We start from the raw sequence: 19,659 nt of genomic DNA, 5'->3' as shown, positions 1-19,659 counted from the left end.
CCGCTGATCTCCATCCGGCTCGCAACAGAAAAGATTCGCAGCTGGGTCGTGGATTTGCATCACATTATGTAGGATGTATTGTGGCGTGAAAGTCGAGAGATTATAGTCGAGAAGGATCGATCGTGAGTCACATTTTTCCCCATCAAGTTTGAGGACCAGCTCGAGGGTAATCTTTTTTTCCAATCGGGACGGAAGGATCAGGCGGAGCAGACAGCTGGCAGACTGACGGACTGCAGCTCCCACTGAGGTGCTGATGCGGTGTGTTGGGGTCCTCCAGTCTGGAGGAAAACCTCTCAACTAAAGTGGGGACCCGGAATCATGGATCTAAAAGAACGGTAATTTTCCGAGTCGATTTCACGATCCCATGCGTTTCGCGCATGTTCATGGTTTCAGCTCGTTCGGAGCTGCTGTAGAATATTAAAAAAAAACAACGATTAAGGTTTTTTTGAACGACCATAGCGTGCTATTTTATTATTATTGGTTTATATGCACGAGCGATGATTTATTGAGCTGTGAAATCCAAGTGATGAAGAGGATGCTGGACCGCAGCTGGACTACATAACACAACTGCAAATGGCGACACAAAACGTCGATTCAATTATTTTTAGTTTCCTCCAAGAAATGCATTTTAAAAAGGTTTGATCCGCAGACAGTTGTAAGGAGATCCTGCTCCTTGGCACAGGGAAGCTCCCCGGTGCTTGTGAAAGGCCTCATTGTTGCGGGCAGCTGGCAGCTCTCGCTCCCATTGGTGCCGGAGCTGGTGCGGGAACCGAGCCGGTGATTTCATTGTGTCCTGCGGTGTGTCGCTCACGGAGGGCGGGGCCCGCCATGACTAATTGATGGTGATAAATTGGTGGCTTCTTTCCCTTGATGGAGTCCAGAAGATTCCTGATCCGGATTCCAGTGATACAGGCGGGGTTCTGGTGGGCAGATGGTGCCCGAGATTGTCCGCATCTAACCTAAATCTGATACACACCCGCAGACTAGTTTCAACAAAAGGGAGTAAACAAGGCTTAGTGTTAGTGGCCCCCCCTACCATGGAGATAATGTCCCCGAGCCAGAGTGGAGACATGATATGTCAGGCTGGGGCCTCGTTTTCCCAAATGGGTTTTTCCTAAAGGGATCAATAAAGTTCCATCTCTCTCTCAAGTTCCTCAGGTATGAGTGATGAGCTCCACGAGTGTCTTGAGAAGTGTTGGGGCCCTTCAAATCCTCGGGGGCCACTTTCATACAGAGGCCTTCACGGAAAAAATATGTCAAATATTTCATTATCTTGTACTTCATATTAGTTTCCTTATTTTAATCGGAATAAATCTTTTTTTCAGTAATAGTTGTAAGTAAGTAATTTTTATTTGTATAGCGCTTTTCCAGACCAGGGTCACAAAGCGCTTAAACAGTCAAAACAATATTCAATAAAGTATATACTTTAAAGATCAAGATAAAACTGATAACACAACAGGAGTTCCAGAAAATCAAGGAAAAGCCTGAACAAATAAAAATGTCTTAAGATGTTTCTTGAAGGAGTCAGTAGATCATCAAACACAAAGTTAGAGGATGATCGTTCCAAAGCTTAGGAGCAACAGTCTGGAAGGATTTCTCTCCTCTGGTCCGGAAGCGTGTTCAGGAACCATCAGTAGATTCTGATCCACAGACCTCAGAGCCCGAGCTGGGGTGTAAGGCTGGATCAGATCAGCGATCAGTGATGTAGTGTTGTGAAAACAATGCAAGCTAAATATAGCAAATTGATGATGTGAAGCTAAGTCAACTTAGTTACAACTACGGCCAACTGCTTGGCGTGTATAAAGAAGACATTATAGCTACTGGCGCTGTTAGATTTTACAGAGAAATATTGTTTGTGATGGTGAATTTAAGAGATATTTGAGTACTTAACAACAACTCTTAACAAACAACAACAGTTACGTTTGTGAACCATTTTAGGTCACCTGGTATATTGTTTATTTAGTAAACAGTTAAGCTAACTTGATAATTTGCTACAATACTAATAATAATAAATGTATCTATGATACTCTGACTCAATGCTTTCACTCCCTATATGAAGCCATTATAATGTAAACATTTATAAACCAATGGTGTTTATAAAGTCTTTACCACACCATACCGGAGACATACAAGATGTGCTCGATTTGAAACATAATTCCTGCTTTTTTTCAATGTTTTCCTGTCATAAAAATAATACTAAATTTGATTTAAAATAAAGGCTGTTAACTATAGATTTATATAATTTGGATTCTAATTCACAGAAGTACTTAAAGATAAGTACCTCAGAATGACTACAGCTAGCACTGCTATCGAATAGCTAAGCTAGCTAGTAGGCATTATGTTTTTGATGTTCTGCTCTTTTTAATTACAGTTAAAAAAAATAGTTTCTCCATTTTTTCATGAGTCATGAGGTGATCTAACTTAAAAAAAAAAAAGAAGATCATAAATGTTCTTGTGGCCACTTGATTGAGACCTTGGCTCCCGAAATGGTTTGAGTAGTGGTCCCTGCTGTATGTGATATTTATTTAGATAGCCAGAACTTGTAGGCCTGCAGAGTGGGATGTAAAACTGAGGGACCAGGATAAATCATATTTTTTTTAATACTCTTTGATAATTTTGATTTTTTAAAAAGAAGGAATATAGGAATTATACTTTTGGTGATAATTGTCTCTGGTACTTTCTGAAAATGAGCCTTCTGCTGAATTAAAAGACGTCGGGAAGGTAAAAGCACATTATAAGGTGGAAGTCACAACATTCTGTGAGGACCAGTGAGTAGTTAGATGTGTTGTGTTGTAAATTCTCTGTGAAGCATTTATTGTTTCCATGCTTGACAAACCTCTCCATCTGCCATATCACCTGCGGCTCTTCTTCCTCAGGTGTGTTGGTGTCGCTCGGGGCTGAGGACGACGAGGAGGAGGAGGAGATGGGCTGCACCTCCGCCAAACAGGTTTCTGCCGTGCCCAGCAGCGAGGAGGAGCAGAGCAAAGCCCACAGCAACGGAGACCTGCTCTCAGGTCAGTCTGGGCTTTCAGATGCAAACATGGGGTAGATGTTCTTCAAGCTTTTAATTCGAAAGTTTTGACTCTCCTACCCTTAAAATATAACTGGGTAAATGTCTATGTATCTCTTAAGATTCTGAGCACATTTTAAAATATAAGTCATTTAAAAATACATCTAAATAGTGAGAACAAAACTGCAAACTCTTTCTTTTATTTATTAAAAAGCAGTTTTAAATGTTTCAAATGTATTTAAAATGATCATATTAACCGCTTATCAATCAACTATAAGACTGAGTTAGCAAGAGGGTCAAGTATGTCAGAGAAAATATTAATAGTTTGGGGCAAGAATCAGACTCGAGTCCTCGGCTGTAATCACTTATTCCTCCACATACGGTGGTAATCATCCTCCTCCTCGGCGATCCTCGCACAAGAAAACCCGTCTGTTCTGTTTCAGATGAGTACAAGATGAAGGAAGTGGAGAAAGTCAAGTACATCAGTGGAGAAGAGGGAGGAGTGGACGGCCAGGACAGCACGGTCTGTGACGGGGCTTCACTCTTGATTGTTGGACGCCATGATGCTCACAAAGCTGACTGTTGTTTGTCTTGTGCAGGAGAAGAGTGCTCTCCTGGGCTCAAGTCCACTCGTGGAAGGAGGATCAGATGGAGATGGAAAGATTCTGTGAGTGGCGGCTTCATTAAACTCAATTTGCTTTGATTTGGTTTATCGGCTCAGCACGGTCACAGGTTTGATTTTTATCTCGAGGCAAATTTTCGAGGTTTGCTGTTTTCACAGGCTTGGGCCAGGATTCCTCTAGGAACTCTGGTTTCCTCCCAAAAAAACAAAAAACATAGAGGTTAATAATTAAGTCTAGATCAGGGGTATCAAACCCAACTAAACAAGGGGCCAAAATCTTCTTTAAATTAATTTCTTTGAGGCTCAATTTATCCAAATAATCTTAGTGTTTGTCCTACATTAGGTTTACTCTTATCTATGAAATCCATCACCTCTGTCCCTGATCTTATCTTAAACACTGACCCCTTTATAGATCACCACGATCAACATGAACATTAATCGACTTTGAAAACTCTTCTTTCCACTGCCGTAACCATTGTCCCTCTTCTCCCCAACATCAAATCATCCCAGGAGCATCCACTCCTCTGAGAGTCAACAGGAGTTCTTCAGGATGCTGGATGAGAAGATTGAAAAGGTACGGACTAACGATGGTTTGTTTTAAAAGACAGAAAAAGAAAAGGAGAATTGATATTGATACTGGAGGTTAATCCCGTTGACCTTTGGTCTCAAATCTGTGCCAGTCCGGCGGATGACGGGAGAAAATAGCCTCCATCTGTCGCCGCAAAACCGCTTCATCTGTGGCTTTATTGCGATTGCGACACAGGATTTCTTTCACACTTTCGTTCTGGATTTTAATCAGGAAGTTCTCTGGTGTCGCACACAGGGCCGGGACTACTGCTCCGAGGAGGAAGACATGACATAGCGCCGCCGCTAAGTGGGAGTCGTCACTACAGACAATAACCAGATATTCCAAAATGGGACTGATGTAAAGCAGATTTGTATCAAGCACCTTTTCCCCCCTGCCTGCTCGCAGCTTCAGACGAAAAAAAAAGAAAGAAACCCAACTACAGTTCAAGTTTACTTCCTTTAAGAAAAGCCATTTTACGGGACAACCAAGCGAGGGTGGGAAGAGCCCGCCTCCTGCGTCAACAGTGAAAACAGACTGTCCGTCACTGTGAGCGTTTCTCTGAAATGTCAGCAGGTTTGGACTCTTTCTACCGTGTTTACGTGTTTGTTCGTACACTTCACTGTTTGTGTTCAAAAGGCTCAGGGTTTATGTGTTTTCATCGTCATGTCGCCTGTAAACATCTATAACTGTTGCACACCCAGCGCTTCTGTAACCGCTTCTTCTTCTTCTTGGCTCACACCTAAGTCTTAATCTGTATTCACTCACCAGTATTTACGTGTCCATTCATGTTGGTTTCTCTTTTCTTTTTTTTACAAAATAAAGTGTTGCAGCGACACGTCACCACATTGTTGTGTCATGATGTGTCAACGGCTCCGTGAGAATCGTTTGAGTTCATGAGAGAGCCCTGCAAAAACAAATGCTATTTATTCTTAAGATATACACAAAAGTAGTGCATTATTTAGCAACATTTTCACTCACAATGACTGCAGCTAGCCTGGTTTCCAACTAGCTAAGCTAACAAATTCTATATAGCAGTTGAAAAACAAAACTATTCCCTTGGATAGACTATAACTATCCTTGGTATCAACATTGTAATCTATATAGCATAAGAAATTAAACGCAAATCGATACATTTCAACCAAATGCAAATAGATAGCATCGCTATAAAACTAGCAAAGCTAACAAGTGATATATAGCAACCTTTTTTTGAATCGTGGACCAGTTTAATGTGGGCTTTATATTCACGGAACTTAAAAACATTTCCTCACTAATTTGTAGGTTTATTTTTTTAGTAAACTTGACTCAAATGAGCATTTTTGATGTGTCATAAAACACATTTAAGACAGCAAAAATCAACAGAACATAAATTATTTTATTACTTTTTCTGTCTATCTTAAAAAATAACTCAAAAATTATATTTTTGTTTTACGCAAAGTCAATTTCCACTAATGAATGTTATCCACTAGCCAGCCTAGCAAATTGCTATATAGCATTTGGTTGAAAAATTAACTAAACAATTCTATTTTGTGTGACATCATGTGAAAACAATGCTACCTTGGCTCCTGCAGGGGTTTGTCTGTGATTTGAGTCATAAAGAACATGCCATCTCGTGTAATTTTTTTTAGCACCTTACCTGCTTAACTATTTATTTCAACTGTATTATTGATCACGCAGATGATTGTGTGTTTGTCAAAAAGTGTGGCAATAGGTTGTTTGTGCCGTGAAGTAAAAAACCTCCAGGACTCTAATGTGCAGCTCTGCATTATTAACACGGATTAAATTTGCAGGAGTTTTCAGCAACCTAAAATTCTACCGTGGCTTCAGGGCTCGTTCAGAAATGATTGGGATTCTCAAACCTTATTAGAAGTTTAACACATTCATTCCTGAGATAAAACCTCTCAAAATAGTCCCACAATGCAATGCAACAATTGCAGTTTACGTTATACAAAAGCCAAAGTTGAAATAATTTTGGAATTCTAAATCAGGTATGGATCTAAGAGAAAGTAAGTCGGGCCGTGGGGAGTAAATCTAGAGCTGCTGGGAAGAGTCTCACATGGAGACAACCTGGATGGTGTAATGGTCGTGAAAGGAACTTATATTAGCTTCTTAGTGAATTGTTAGCAACATAATTATCAACTTCCTGTCAGTAATATATCGATCTTAACATAACATACATAAATCCCACCATCATACATTCATGCAAAATGTGTTTTTTTCAATTGTTTGGTACTGAACTTAAAAAGAAGAATAACACAACCTCATTTACCTTCATTTCTTTTTCAACAAATTAGTTTTTACATTGCTTAATTCGTTTCACCTCGCTTTAAAAACGGCAAAACAACTAGAAACGTAAAATCTTACTGCTTTTAGAATTAGACATGATATTTACTATGATAGAAACCTAGAGAAAACGATCAGTTAATAAAAATCATTGTTGTGTAGTCACTTAAAAAGAGCGAACAACACACATCACTTTGAAAAATTGAAAAGTGGTAAGAACTTTGGGTCGATTTAATAACGGGGTTCCTACAGCTTAAATCAAGTTAAATTCCATAATTTTCAAACATAATTTCAGGTTAAATTAAAGACCAAATACATTATGATTGTGCGATGTTGCCAAGAGTCTCAATCTATTATCTTTAAAATAAGTTATTTAACATTTGAAACTTAAAATAATCCAATTTATCATGTGTTTACATTTTTAAGACTTTAAAAAATGTGTTTCAAGACATTTTAATGTCATTAACAGGCCTCATTTTAACATTCAAGACTTAATTCCTTGTAACCCCGAATAAGAAGGTCAAGTGTGTCCTGCAGCTTCAGTTGTATTTATTCATGCAGTCGTGGATCAGTCACTCAATCCATTCATTTTCTATATAAAAAAAATGTGTTGACACCTAAAGATTGGTAAAAAAAAAAAGTATGATTTTGGTCTGTTGTTTTGTCCTCCTGGACCGTCCTCTCTTCACACCTGCTGCCGCCTCTTCCTGAGCCTTCGCCGCTCGGCGTCCTGGAACGGACCGACAGGAGGGTCGGGGGTCACCAGACCATCGGTCATCCTCTGGTACACCAGAGTGGAGTCCGAAGCCACGGCACACAGCAGCATGGGATGACCTCGGTCCAGCACGTGTCGGATGCTGCGGAGGAGAGTTCAGTTTGAGGAACGTACGAAGGAACATAAAAACTCTTCCATCACCTCTCGTGGCTCAAGGTTCTGTGGGAAGGTAATGGCAGAACCGTCTGGATGCTGGAGCCCTCCTTCTCCTGGCCCTGGAGCAACACAAGCTGCAGCTCTGCACTCTTGACACAGGACACTTGGGTCCAGTGACGCACTGACAACAACAGGACACACAGTGGATTACAGATCAGCTTTCAACATCTGTTGAGCTAAAAGTAGGAACTTGTAAGTGACGTCATCACCTCACGTTTGAGGAGCAACAAAATAAAATGTATCACCTTCTGTAAGATCCATGAAAACTAAAAAAGCAGCGTAGACCTGAGAGCTGTCATCCACGTCCAGAGAGTTCATCTGCTGGAACTGAAATAAAAAGTCTTGATACTTCACAACAAATAACCGTTTTTTTTTCAACGTCTCACCACCGGATGATGGAGGATCCACACCGGATGCTGCTTCTCATCCTCCTTCAGTTTATTTTCGTCCGACATGTTTGTAACTTAAATATCAAAATACATTTATTTTCACTTTCAAACATTCTGATGTGCTCATGCAGGGGCAACTTGGACTGGGTGTTACACGGTAACGGGTCCGGGTGGAAATTGCAGACGAGGTATTTTAAGCGTTCCTGCAGCACTCTTCGTTTTAAGATTTACTTTACTTGGTTTTTTAATAAAAGGTTACAATAATGATTTTATTTTTATAATTATCTATTTTAATTAACATGTAGTTTCCAATTAGTTGTCTGAGCAAAAACACATTTTTTATGATAATCTTTTTAATTTATATTTTAACATTATACATAGTCTGTCATCCATTACTCCTAAGTACCAATTACAATATCTGTTGGAGCTTTAAAATAATATTGTTAAGTGTTATATCAATGAACAAATAGCAGCAACAAATAAAGATTTTTCCTCCATGAAAGTATTAAAGTATATATATTTTATGGACATCCTATGTGTTTCCATGAAGGAGGATCAAGAATTTACGGTTTGTTGGTTTTTTATAAACATTTAATTCAATATTGGATAGTACATTTGAGGAATTAAGGGACATTAGGCGCTATATAAATAGAGATTATTATTATTATTATTATTATTATTATTCTTATCCGAGGGCGGGGGTGACAACAGTACAGCAGGACATTGTTACATTTATGGCACTTTGTGACATTAAAATGTCTTTTTGTGCAATTACAACACCTTAAAATGGGCACTTATGCAACACGAAAGAAGTATTCTCTGAAAGGATTAGAGTGCAGATGATGTATGACTTTTCATTAAACAAATAAAGCGTAAATTTCCATGGAAGGAATTTCTTTCATTGTGGAAAGTTTCCTTCTTTAGTTGAGTGTGACAAAGACCATTATTCTTTGGCAATTTTTCTGCTGTAGCATCTGGAAACAGGTTTGAGGTTCATGTGAGAATCATTTATACTATGTACTGGGGAAGGTATTTAAAGCAGATATTTCAGTTGATACTAGATTATAACTTCAGAGTCTGTCAAAACAGTTGCATTGTCAGAGACGATCACAAAATGTATCCCTAAATGACGAACTATAAAATGAGTCAGAGATTATCAGTTAGGCTGATGTGTAGAAAAAACCCATTCAAAATATTGAGATTCATTGCTGGATGGAGTCAAGCAATGGCGAAAGGTAGACTAGAAAATGTCCATTTTAATAAAAAAGCAACATTTTACTAAAGTTTTAACTTCAGTGGTTTCATTCTTTCAGTTTGGGAAACCAGAGAAAAGACAAAAAAGTAGTATAAATATACTATGACATTGTAAGTATTGAAAATAGCTTTATTAGATACTTTACTTTAGATACATTAGGATACTTCTAAGAGTAGATCTCTTTGTTGTTGTCGGGGTCACACCAGATTATATTTTTGTGTAATCCCCCCTGATGTTTCTAATGGACACTGATTTTAGCTCACTTAAATGTTCAAGAGAGCCAGAACATGTACTTACATTTAAATACCAAAAGGCAGAAAAAAACCCAAATGTTCACAAAAACAATGAAAATATGACAGAAAACCAATAGATAAAAACATACAGGAACAATTAATTAATCCGTCAATCCAACTTTAATAGCTAATGTTAAACCTAAATTCACATAAAAATAAGTAGCACATTGCTCCATTGGTGGACTGTATTTTTGTATTTTATTCCTGATTTACAATTAACAACAATGTTATTAATTTAAAGTGGCGCCTCATATTTACTTTTTCTATTTATGTTAAATAGATATACATGAAATTACGGCAACTGATTGTATGTAATTATATTCACTGTTAGAATTTAAGAGATAATATAATTTAAAACATCAGGTTTCTCAGGTTTGAGAAAGTGAAAAACAACAAGTTAAGCTAAAAAAAAATTGAATGTATATTTTGACCTAAAATCTTTTTTTAAATTGTGCCACTTTAACATCACACTGATCTGTCAGGTTATAACTTAATAGAGATTACACACAGATCTTCAGTTTGATTGGTGAACTAGTTGTGAACTAATGATCATATGAATTGACACAGCTGAATAATAGTAAGCTGAAGCTTTGGGGGGCCCTGGGCCAGCTGGATGGTAATCCCGCTTTACACACACACACACACACACACACCACCTGTCAGTACACGGACTCAGCAATACACACTTCATGACTATATGTCAAGTTCCACATGTTTAGACTGACTAAAACACATCCATCCTTCCTAAATATGTCACGAAGTTTAAATAACTTTTCCATCGCTGCAGGTTCATTACACACTTATACACTTATGAAGAGAAAACAACAAACACAGGCTTAAATTTACAGATTTTATTTGGAAAAACAAAACGAAAAAAAAAAAAGCACTGGCATTTTCATGTCAAGCAAACAATGGAAGCCCTTTTTTGTAAGACTGTTCCATTCCACAAAATGAGTAATGAAAAGAATAATTAAACCACACAAATGATACGCAGTTTTTTGGTAATAAATTAATCAGCATAACAAAAGAAATAAAACAGGCTTGTACTTCGGTGGTGCACAGGAAAAATAGAAACTCCAATGCTCAAAAATGTAAGACACCTGAGAATATAAATATCAAAAAACAGCTTGTTGCAGCAAGTAATTAGTTCCACAGTTCCTCTTTCATTTGTAGCTAAAGCTTTTTTATGAAGACTTAAAAATGAATGTAAAAATTAGGCATCAATTTAAAAACATCCGTTTCTGTACAATGTGCATATCTGAATTGTTGCGGCGACTTAAGACCACATTCAGTGATATGAACAAATAGATTTGGACTGAGCTTTTTTTTTTGTGGTTGTTGTTGCAAGCGACATCTTGCAGTGAAATAACATCGTAAACGTGTGTTTATTTGAAGTCGTGAACATCCCGGGAAGACACGGCGCGAGGTCGCTCCGTTCAAACCGGCTCGTTGAGGCAAAGAGAAGAAATCAGACACGGGAAGCTTGAAGTTGCATAAAAAAAAGAAGAAAAAAAAAAGAAGAGGAAACACACTCACACAGCTGATACATTTTGAGATATCTTGAGGTTGTCGGGAAAATACATTTTGTTGAGTCCGGAAGGAAGAGCGGTGAGGTATGTTGTTATTGTGATGAGACCCAGAGTACTGAAGAAAGGTAGAAAACAGGTTTATCTGTGCGAGTTTTGTGGGTACTGCCAGCAGTAACCAGAGACCATCGGCAAAATGGACCTGCACACGAGCGTTCGCTCATGACCGGGAAAAAAAAAAAAAAAAAAAAAAGGAACAGTGACAAAGAACAGATGGATGAGAGTCAGTGGTGACGATCCATCTCAGCCTGTTCAGGAGTTGACAGATTGAGAAACAGCAGTGATTTCATTTTTTTTTTTTTAAATGGCCACAAATTCCACAACATCACAAACAGAGAAAAAAAAGAGAAAACCCAGCTACCCACTTCCTTTATCACGCTTTCTAAAGCACTTGGACAAAAGGCAGTTTTACAAACAGCTATTATTAACACATTAGCAAAGTTCTGCAGCGCTGGCTCGTGAACATAACAGTGCAAGCCGTCACACCATTCAGCCGAATAAACTCGAGGAAGGAAAAAAAAAAAAAAAGTGCTGTATTGCATAATGAGTTTGTGATGAGGCCGCGTGAGGCCAGATATACCTGTACAATGACTCTGCTGTAAACACGGTGCAAAGTAGTTATGACAAAAGTTTAAGGCTTTCAGAATGTTCCTGAATACGTTTTGTTCACTGAGAGGAAAAAAAGAACGTGAGGTGGAGCTTGAGGCGTCTTTAGTTTTTGTTTGTTTGTTTTGTACTGAGAGGTTTGTGTGTCACTCGTTGTTAGGATAGAAGCAAATTTAATAACTTTGTTTTTCAGTAGTAATTGTTTTAAAGTGACTCGGCAGAGCCACTCGACTTGTTGGGTCTGCTTTATCAGACTATATTCAATCCAGATGTGTCGTATATATATTTTCTTGCTTGAGTCTATAAAGAAAGAAGAAAAAAAAAAAGGACAAACACTCACAGGTAATTCCAACCTATCAAGCATATACCAACACCCCTAATATAAGGACTACAATTCACCACATGTATTAATTATGCTGCTAGAAGCATTACAATTGACCTCTTCTACATTAAAAGCTTAAAGCTTATGTACATTTGCATCAGTATTAGACATAATACAACAGCGTATTATGTGTCGGGATTCTAACTCATGGAGACCCGGCTCTTTTACAGCGAGCCACTCGCGGGCAAAAATGTATATTTATAGTTAAATTCATGAGATAAATAACCCAGTGAGCGGGTACAAAGGGAATGTCTCACGACAACAAAAAAAAAACATTTGATGAATCAAGCAAAGCTAAAGAAATTGAGCTAAAAAAAGCTTCTAGTCACTGCCTTGCTAGCTAGCGTCACAATATTGTGCTACATACTGTAAATAAAAGATACCGAAGAGCACAATCGTCTAGTATTTCAAAATGAAAAAAAAAAACAAGTTTTGGCTGATGACAGATTGTTACAGAAAGTGTGTAAAAATCCCTGCAATTTGTGTTTGTCGTACATACAGATAATGAATTGATTCATCGCTCCGGAGAACAAAATGAGTGAAATGTTTAAATCAAAGAATAATAATTCATGACAGACAGTGTCGCTGTTCTGTGAACCTTCTTTTTTTTTGTGTGTGTTCATCGTACTACGGAAAATATTTAAAGCTGCCGCTGATGACAGACAATCGTGACACTTCTTCTACGGCGTCACTTCAATTATTTATTTTTTTCACCCTCGTCGGACTAGATCACAGGACTTCCACTTCATGGACTTGATAGGGTGTGAGGGTGTGTAGAGAACAACACGGTGAAGACGAAACTATCCTCGGTGACGCTGATTGTAGCTGGTCCAGTTGGAACCTTCGCCATCTTTAGTGCTGGATGCCCGGGCCGGGGAAGGGAGACGAGCCCTTGCCGCGGCCCAGCATGGAGGGGTGGAAGTCGCGGTGGCGCCGGGCGTGCTTGATCAGGTGGTCGCTGCGCATGAAGCGCTTGTCGCACAGCGGACACTGGAAGCGTTTCTCGCCGGTGTGGGTGCGGGTGTGGCGGGCCAGCTCGTCCGAGCGGGCGAACTTCTTCTCGCAGTTGGGCCAGGTGCACGGGAACGGACGCTCGCCTGCAAAAAAGTAGGTCCACAGTTGAGTAGAAGATTCAATAAAACGACGACCAATAGTTAATGAATAACACCCTTACTTGCATGTGACCAAGGCTTGTAGGAAGAAAATTGATACACTTAAATATCGCATTTTTTTTCTCTTCATGATACATTATCGACATTCAACCGCACTTGAAAATGAAAGAAACATTGGCTTCCATATAATACTTTTTTTTTTTATCAATTCTTTTCATTCCTCGGGCTATTAGATTGTACAATTCTGAGTTTGGGGGCAGGAGTGAGCGAAAGTATCTTGACATTCTATTCTATGTTAATCTTTCTATCCTTTGTCTTTGAGCCATTTTCTTTATCTTTAGACTAAGATTGTGTCATCTTGTTCTTTCTTTTTATAGAAACTTTGTTCTTGTTCTTATTTTTGTGAATAATAGTCTGTATTGCTGTGTCTAATTGGAAAAACAATTTCCCGATGGAGACCTCCTGAGGATCGATAAAGTTCAACCTAACCTAACCTATTTTTAAAATTTTGTATGAAATATATTAATTTGAATTTATTAGTTTAAAGTTAACATGCAAATATCCAGCGAGTTTTCAGCTGCAATTAAACTTAGACACTAGATTGAAACCCTGGCGATGACTGAGAATGAGAGGATACAGTTGACTCCAGCAGCTTTTAAAGCTGATGTTTGGACATATTTTGCAACACCAAAATCAAGTACTCGACAATACTACAAATATATCCTTGTTACTACAGTATTGTAATATATCTGATCGCTGCATGTATCGGGACAAGTATCGTAACGCCAGATTCTTGCCAATACACAAAACTATTTCTAAAGGATCAATAAAGTTCTACCTTACCTAACCTTATTGTCAGAGACTGATGCATATCAAAGTTCAAAGTATTTTCTACTTTATGGCATATACTCCCACAGATTCTCTTTGTGCTCGTACCTTTAAAATTTAAACCTTAAAGTCAAGTGACATGTTTTTTATTTTAATATTGCATAACGTAGGAGTGTCAAAATCCCACAGGAGGACGAAAATCTTTTTGCAGTTTTGGGCCAAATAAAGAGTTTACTACCAACTGGATGGTTTTAATATCACCTTCTTCACCTACTTTATCTTTAAAAGTCACGCGTCAACATGAATATACCTCGTATTCCATTTTAGGACTGCATAGAAAATCACTTGGTGGGCCATTTTTTTTGGCCCTCTGGACTCGAGGGTTCCTTTATATGATGCGCTGTGTTTACTTCTGCTTATTAACAAGCCTTCAATGATAACCATGTGGATAAACTCTTCAGTTCATGATCTACATACACAACATGTGTGTCATCGTTACACAAAAAAAAAAACCAGAAAGTCTTCAAACAGCAAAACAAGGGAAGGATCCAACTGTCAATATCAATCCACTGCGAAGCCAAAGAAAACAGACTTTTCAGGAAGGAATCACCCAATTTCTGCTCAAACAAAGACAAGTCCACCCAAGATCCTTCCTGGCGTCTTCACAACAATCCCAGTGTCGTAGCTGAACCCTCTGAGCTCCAGAGTGTATCGTACATAAATGAGAGATGACCAAACATCCAGGCTCCAGAGACATGAGATTAGCGCGGCTAAGCTACCACTAGCCTTAATCTGCCACGACCCTGCATTCGCACCGGGGTTGACAGAAGAGGGGTTGACAGAAGAGGATGCTCAGAGACGTTCTTCAAGATCACACAGTCCAGCCACGTCGTTGTCGCGGGAACTCTACGCACACACACACACACACACACCACATCTTTGTGCTGCTTCCTGTCCTTAATCCTTCTGCGCCTGCTCAGCGACCCTGAACGCACCACTCCCCTTTGTTTTGACAGAGAACTCGCCTGCACTTTTAACACCGTTTCGGTCAATTAGACGTTATTTACGACACAACAGATAAAACGTGGAATAGTACAAGAACTTGGTTTAGTAAAAACAAAATAATTCATCAAATAAAACCATCCACACAAATGTTATTTAAGAATTATATTTAACCATCTGAGAAATACATGCTGTTTAGCCAAGAGGACTTGTCTGTCATTGTTACGCAATCCCAGCTACACAGGGCAGATGATAAGGACACGACGACCCACATTAAAAAAAAAAACACTTCAGTACACACACACATCAGCAGACAATTGATAATTAACAATCAACTTCTGTATTCTGGAGGACTGGGGGAAGTATACCCACTCGAGCAGAAAGGACTCGCCCTGGGATGCCCCAAGCTGGATTTGAACCTTTGACCTTCTAGTGTGAAGCTGCAGAACCTCCAAGAGTGTAAGGACTCCAAATGTTGAGGTTCACTTATTTAATCAAAGTGCAGAGGAAGAAAGACATTGAACATTAGCCAAGATTACGTTCAACCAGGTATTCTCTCAAGATAATGAATGCGAAAAAAGAAAGATTGATACGTCTATATTTGCTAAACTTTAATATCAAAGTCAATTTATCTCAAATAATTGGATGCCAACTTATTTTAAAACGTATTGCACCGCTTCTTGACTAGGTAAGTTGTGTCCTGCGATGGGTACTTGAGGAAAAAGTACAGTGATATATATACAGTACAACGTTGAAGCGAGGCATGTTCGCCATGTGGCTCCTGACGTAAAGTGAGTTGGACACGTCTGGTTGAGATTATAGTTTTGGGGCCTCTAGCTCGGAAACCTTTAAAGCTATGGACCCTTGAAGGGCATTTAATGTGTTAATTTAACCCCATGTGTCGGCCCGAAAACAAATGTGTTTGTGGTATCCCCTGTGTTGTCTCTGGGTCAGGGTGACCCAGAGGACCGAAAAGTAAAATAAGCGTCAGGTTAAGCAAATTTTATTTAAAAAAAAAATGGATTTGATTTAAGTGTGTCTTAAATATATCTTCTCTATTGTACTCATCATTATGTATCTGTTTGTACAAAACTCTCTTTTAACGGAAATATTTACATTAGAAAATGTACTTAAGCCCCACCCACTTAAAACGACTCAGTTTTTTTCTGGACAGGAATCTAACTATAACCCCACCCACTCTGCTGTGATAGGTCAATCATAGAGGTTTGTCACCACATGTCATCGACCCAGGAAGTATCCGCCTCCAAAAGGAACTTTTTGTATAAACAAAGCGTGGCATGATTACACCTTTATCACGTCACAATGGACTCCGCTCTCGTAACCCCTCGTTCGCCCAGAAACCCGACGGTGGAGAACTTTATAAAGTCTTTGTTGCCCTTTGATACTTAAGAGTAGACAATAGCTGTAATAGTAAATAAAAGTAGCTGAAGAGGCTCAAGTACTTCTGCTTTAATAGCACTCTTACATGTAAGCAAGTAATTTTTATTTATATAGCGCTTTTCCAGACCAGGGTAACAAAGCGCTTAAACAATCAAAACAATATTCAATAAAGTATATACTTGAAAGGTCAAGATAAAACTGAGAACACAACAGGAGTTCCAGAAAATCAACATGTCATCGACCCAGGAAGTAACTTTTTGTATAAACAAAGCGTGGCATGATTACACCTTTATTACGTCACAATGGACTCCCGCTCTCGGAACCCCTCGTTCGCCCAGAATCCCGACGGTGGAGAACTTTCTTAAGTCTTTGTTAGCCCTTTGATACTTAAGTGTGTACACTTAAGTACAAGTAAATTAAAATTAAAAAGTAGCTGAAGATGGTAGAACTTCTGCTTTTTAATAGCACTGTTACATGTTCTTGTTCGCTTAGGAAATCCAGTAGATTGTGCAAAAGTTGAATAACTTTCAAATGATGGGTCTCACGAGGACTTCCTCAATATATAGAGAGAAACCACCAGAGTAACATCAAAGTGCTGCAGCTGAAGTGAACCTCCTCTGTCGAGGCTCGTCTTACGATCGTTTCACATGCAAATGCGTGCGCGGCGAGAGGAAGACCTTCGTCACCGCTTTTCCAACGTCCAGCCCAGTTTCTTTTGTTACTTTTACTTCTTTGTCAGACCCTTTTTTACACGGGACTTGTTGTCTTTTGTGCGGCCATAGCTATTGTAGCTAGTTAGTGGTGGTGGGTGTGGGGTGGGGGGGGGGCGACTAGCACCACGTTACTAACTAGTGGTTAATAATAAGTACAAACGAGATCCGCCATTTGATGGGACAACATGGTGGTTAGAAAAGTGAAATAAAAAAACCATACCTGTGTGTGTCCGGATGTGTGCTTTCAGGTGCGACGACTTCCCGTAAACTCTGTCGCATCCGTCAAAAGTGCACTGGTGTCGCTTCACCGGGGACCGGGGGGCCCCCCGGAGCTGCTGACCGGGGACCGGGGTGGCGGAGGGGGTCATGGTCGGGGTGGTCGGGTCCGACAACGTGGTGTAGCCGCTCTCCCCCCCGCACGAGGAGTTGCTGCTCTCCGAGTAGGCCGACATGGGTCGGAACTTGCCGTGGAGGTCGGTGAGGATCCCGGCCACCGTCATCATGTTGGCCCCCTCCAGCCGCAGGGTCTCGCGCACCTCGCGGTCCTCCCGCGACCCCCCGTCGGCGGGCTCCCCGGGGAGCAGCAGGCCCGGGGCCGCCGGGGCGAGCGGGGTGGGTCTGTGCAGCACGGGACCGCTGGAGATCGACACCAGACACTCGGCGGCGAAATAGTCGGAGGGAGCCGTCAGTGACATGTTTAAAAAAATATAAAAAACACAAAAAAACACAACAAAAAAAGGAAGGGAGGGAGGAGGGGGTGTTATCTCGGCTCTGGTCCTGACCTCGTTTTCATGGAACTCGACGACGCAAAGGATCCCAAGCGAGTCGTTGAACCGCCATACAACGTTAAGTCTCGAGAATAAAGAGTCTTTAAAAAAAAAGGAGTGACTTTGACGGGGGGGGGGAGTGAAAAAAGGATGTGCTTAAAATGGTACCGGTACCTCTGTCCCCGACATGTGTGGGTCCCCTTCAGTCTGACGGTTCATTGTGTCTGAGGCGCACAGAAGCCGGTCAAACCTACGCCCCCTGGTCCGGACTGCTGCTGCGTTCAAGGGCTGTCAGGAAAAAAAAAAAAAAGTTCGCTGTTGAACTTCACAATCGCAGAAAAACTATAGCGAATGTTTTGGATTATATAATAATAATTACGTAAAAACCAACATCTAGATGAATTTACTAAAATAAATAAAAACGTATTCGACGAGAAATCCACTTCACTTCCTACTTAATTGTATAGTTAAATGTAGATTAGTGATAATAAATACAATTCCATCGCTATCTACTTATTAGTTTCTTAACATAGTGTGCGAAGCGGTATTTTTTCATTAAACAATTCTGGTTTTAATATATAAACCACATTTTTTACCCTGCGACTTTAATAAATACGACCCTTTGGTGAAAGCTTGAACGCACCACCAACGAGCAGCAACGGAGTAAAGGCTGACGTCGGAGGCGGGCGTGGACCGTGGCAGTGGATGCATCGTGGTGAGTAGGTGGCAGTAATGATGGGGGAAGGAAGGAGATGCGAATGAAAGGCGTGTTGGATAATAAAGTCTTTGCCTTGTTGAGAGGACAACATGGCGGATGTTGAGTTTTTTCTTCTTTTTTTTTTTTTTTAAAGAGTCTTAACACTATAACGCCTCATACATATGACTCAACGAGCTGATCATGGCTTTATAAATCATTATCCTTCACAGAGTTGTATTTAGAAAGAAAGATACAAAACGAAACTATAAATGAGTTGAATCTTTCAGAAGATAATTTAGTAAATTTGGTAAAAACAAGTCTCAGAATTCACACTTTAAAATAAACTCTATCACTTCAAAGTCAGAAGTATCTAATTCTAAGAATTACATAATGTCCAAATAATATAATAAACAATAATAGGCAGAAAGTCTGCTTCAACTTTTAAAAACTTGACCTGGCAGCACAAACGTGTTAAAAACTATAATCAAAAATGTAAGGCTTAATACCAAGTCAATGTATGTGGCCTGCAAAGGGCTTTTATGTTGGTTTTCTATCAAAGTGAGATCATAAACGATTGAATCTGATTTTCTTTTATGAAGTGTGCTGTAGAAGTGTTTTCACACTAACCACATTTTTACACTCCCACACTCTGTTTTAGGCTCATTTCCTTTAAATGGTCGGTAAGCGATTGACTCTTTAACAAATGGAAACATAGTTGGGCCCCAAGACTAGGACTGAGTTTAAGAATTTGGCCCCTTGCATTTCAACATTCTAATTACATAATGTAATATAATGATAATAGTGCAAAATCATACAAGGGAGGATAGATTAGAAAACTGTCCAAATGAAAAAAAACATACAAAAAGATCGAGAACACAGTATGTTATTTATTAAAAACACATTTTAACGTATTATTCAGTGGTTATTAAAAAATATATATATATATATATTCACCCATATTACCGTCAACTTTACCTCATAACTCAAGCAAAACTATAGTCTTTCATTAAATCCTCACTCGATGACTTAAGTTATTTTCTTAAAAGATAAATTGTGTAATAAGAAATAATCAGGAAAGGTTATATATACACTGTGTGATGCATTTGTGGTGATCTTTTGAGTGCTTAAAATGGTACTCAAACCGATACTACTCACATACAAACATTTGGCAGGGACAAGTTTTGCCCCAATGGTCTTGAATTTGACACCTATTACAA

At 39.4% G+C, this 19,659-nt stretch overlaps 3 protein-coding genes across 4 annotated transcripts; 1 reads left to right on the top strand and 2 right to left on the bottom strand.

The window, feature by feature from the left end:
- The first annotated feature begins 16 nt into the window (after positions 1-16).
- On the top strand, positions 17-5,040 carry LOC148063488 (uncharacterized protein C1orf21 homolog). Of its 2 annotated transcripts, XM_087811694.1 has the most exons (7): positions 17-122; positions 196-335; positions 2,877-3,014; positions 3,454-3,533; positions 3,610-3,677; positions 4,143-4,206; positions 4,456-5,040. In XM_087811694.1, the coding sequence occupies exons 3-7, from the start codon at positions 2,924-2,926 to the stop codon at positions 4,492-4,494; spliced, it is 342 nt and encodes a 113-aa protein (XP_087667820.1). In that variant the 5' UTR covers positions 17-122; positions 196-335; positions 2,877-2,923; the 3' UTR covers positions 4,495-5,040. The 2 variants fall into 2 exon arrangements, with proteins under 2 accessions (XP_087667820.1, XP_087667819.1); XM_087811693.1 differs by having other exon boundaries at positions 24-335.
- Positions 5,041-7,012: 1,972 nt separating this feature from the next.
- tsen15 (TSEN15 tRNA splicing endonuclease subunit) lies at positions 7,013-7,941 on the bottom strand. Its single transcript, XM_087811149.1, has 4 exons — positions 7,798-7,941; positions 7,657-7,738; positions 7,397-7,532; positions 7,013-7,337 (listed from the first exon to the last, which is right to left on the bottom strand). Exons 1-4 carry the CDS (start codon positions 7,864-7,866, stop codon positions 7,166-7,168), a joined length of 459 nt encoding a protein of 152 aa, XP_087667275.1. The 5' UTR covers positions 7,867-7,941; the 3' UTR covers positions 7,013-7,165.
- Positions 7,942-10,184: 2,243 nt separating this feature from the next.
- Positions 10,185-18,137, bottom strand: LOC148063486 (Krueppel-like factor 9). Its single transcript, XM_087811148.1, has 2 exons — positions 17,199-18,137; positions 10,185-13,019 (listed from the first exon to the last, which is right to left on the bottom strand). Exons 1-2 carry the CDS (start codon positions 17,671-17,673, stop codon positions 12,775-12,777), a joined length of 720 nt encoding a protein of 239 aa, XP_087667274.1. The 5' UTR covers positions 17,674-18,137; the 3' UTR covers positions 10,185-12,774.
- Positions 18,138-19,659: the final 1,522 nt, after the last annotated feature.

Source organism: Callionymus lyra, chromosome 16, assembly GCF_982586985.1.
Source record: "Callionymus lyra chromosome 16, fCalLyr1.hap1.1, whole genome shotgun sequence".
Classification (NCBI taxonomy): domain Eukaryota; kingdom Metazoa; phylum Chordata; class Actinopteri; order Syngnathiformes; family Callionymidae; genus Callionymus; species Callionymus lyra.
Note: the sequence above shows the minus strand (reverse complement) of the source record. Positions and strands in the feature narration are given on the sequence as shown.

What these genes read in the sequence shown, in the direction of transcription:
- LOC148063488 (XM_087811694.1), top strand. Translation starts at nt 2,924, where the DNA reads ATGGGCTGCACCTCCGCCAAACAGGTTTCTGCCGTGCCCAGCAGCGAG. An exon ending in GATGGAGATGGAAAGATTCT is followed by an intron (nt 3,678 to 4,142) that starts GTGAGTGGCGGC and finishes AAATCATCCCAG; the next exon opens with GAGCATCCACTCCTCTGAGA. An exon ending in TGGATGAGAAGATTGAAAAG is followed by an intron (nt 4,207 to 4,455) that starts GTACGGACTAAC and finishes TGTCGCACACAG; the next exon opens with GGCCGGGACTACTGCTCCGA.
- tsen15 (XM_087811149.1), bottom strand. Translation starts at nt 7,866, where the DNA reads ATGTCGGACGAAAATAAACTGAAGGAGGATGAGAAGCAGCATCCGGTG. An exon ending in GGATCCTCCATCATCCGGTG is followed by an intron (nt 7,739 to 7,797) that starts GTGAGACGTTGA and finishes TTTTTATTTCAG; the next exon opens with TTCCAGCAGATGAACTCTCT. An exon ending in TTTCATGGATCTTACAGAAG is followed by an intron (nt 7,533 to 7,656) that starts GTGATACATTTT and finishes TGTTGTTGTCAG; the next exon opens with TGCGTCACTGGACCCAAGTG.
- LOC148063486 (XM_087811148.1), bottom strand. Translation starts at nt 17,673, where the DNA reads ATGTCACTGACGGCTCCCTCCGACTATTTCGCCGCCGAGTGTCTGGTG. An exon ending in ACACATCCGGACACACACAG is followed by an intron (nt 13,020 to 17,198) that starts GTATGGTTTTTT and finishes ACTTTTTTGCAG; the next exon opens with GCGAGCGTCCGTTCCCGTGC.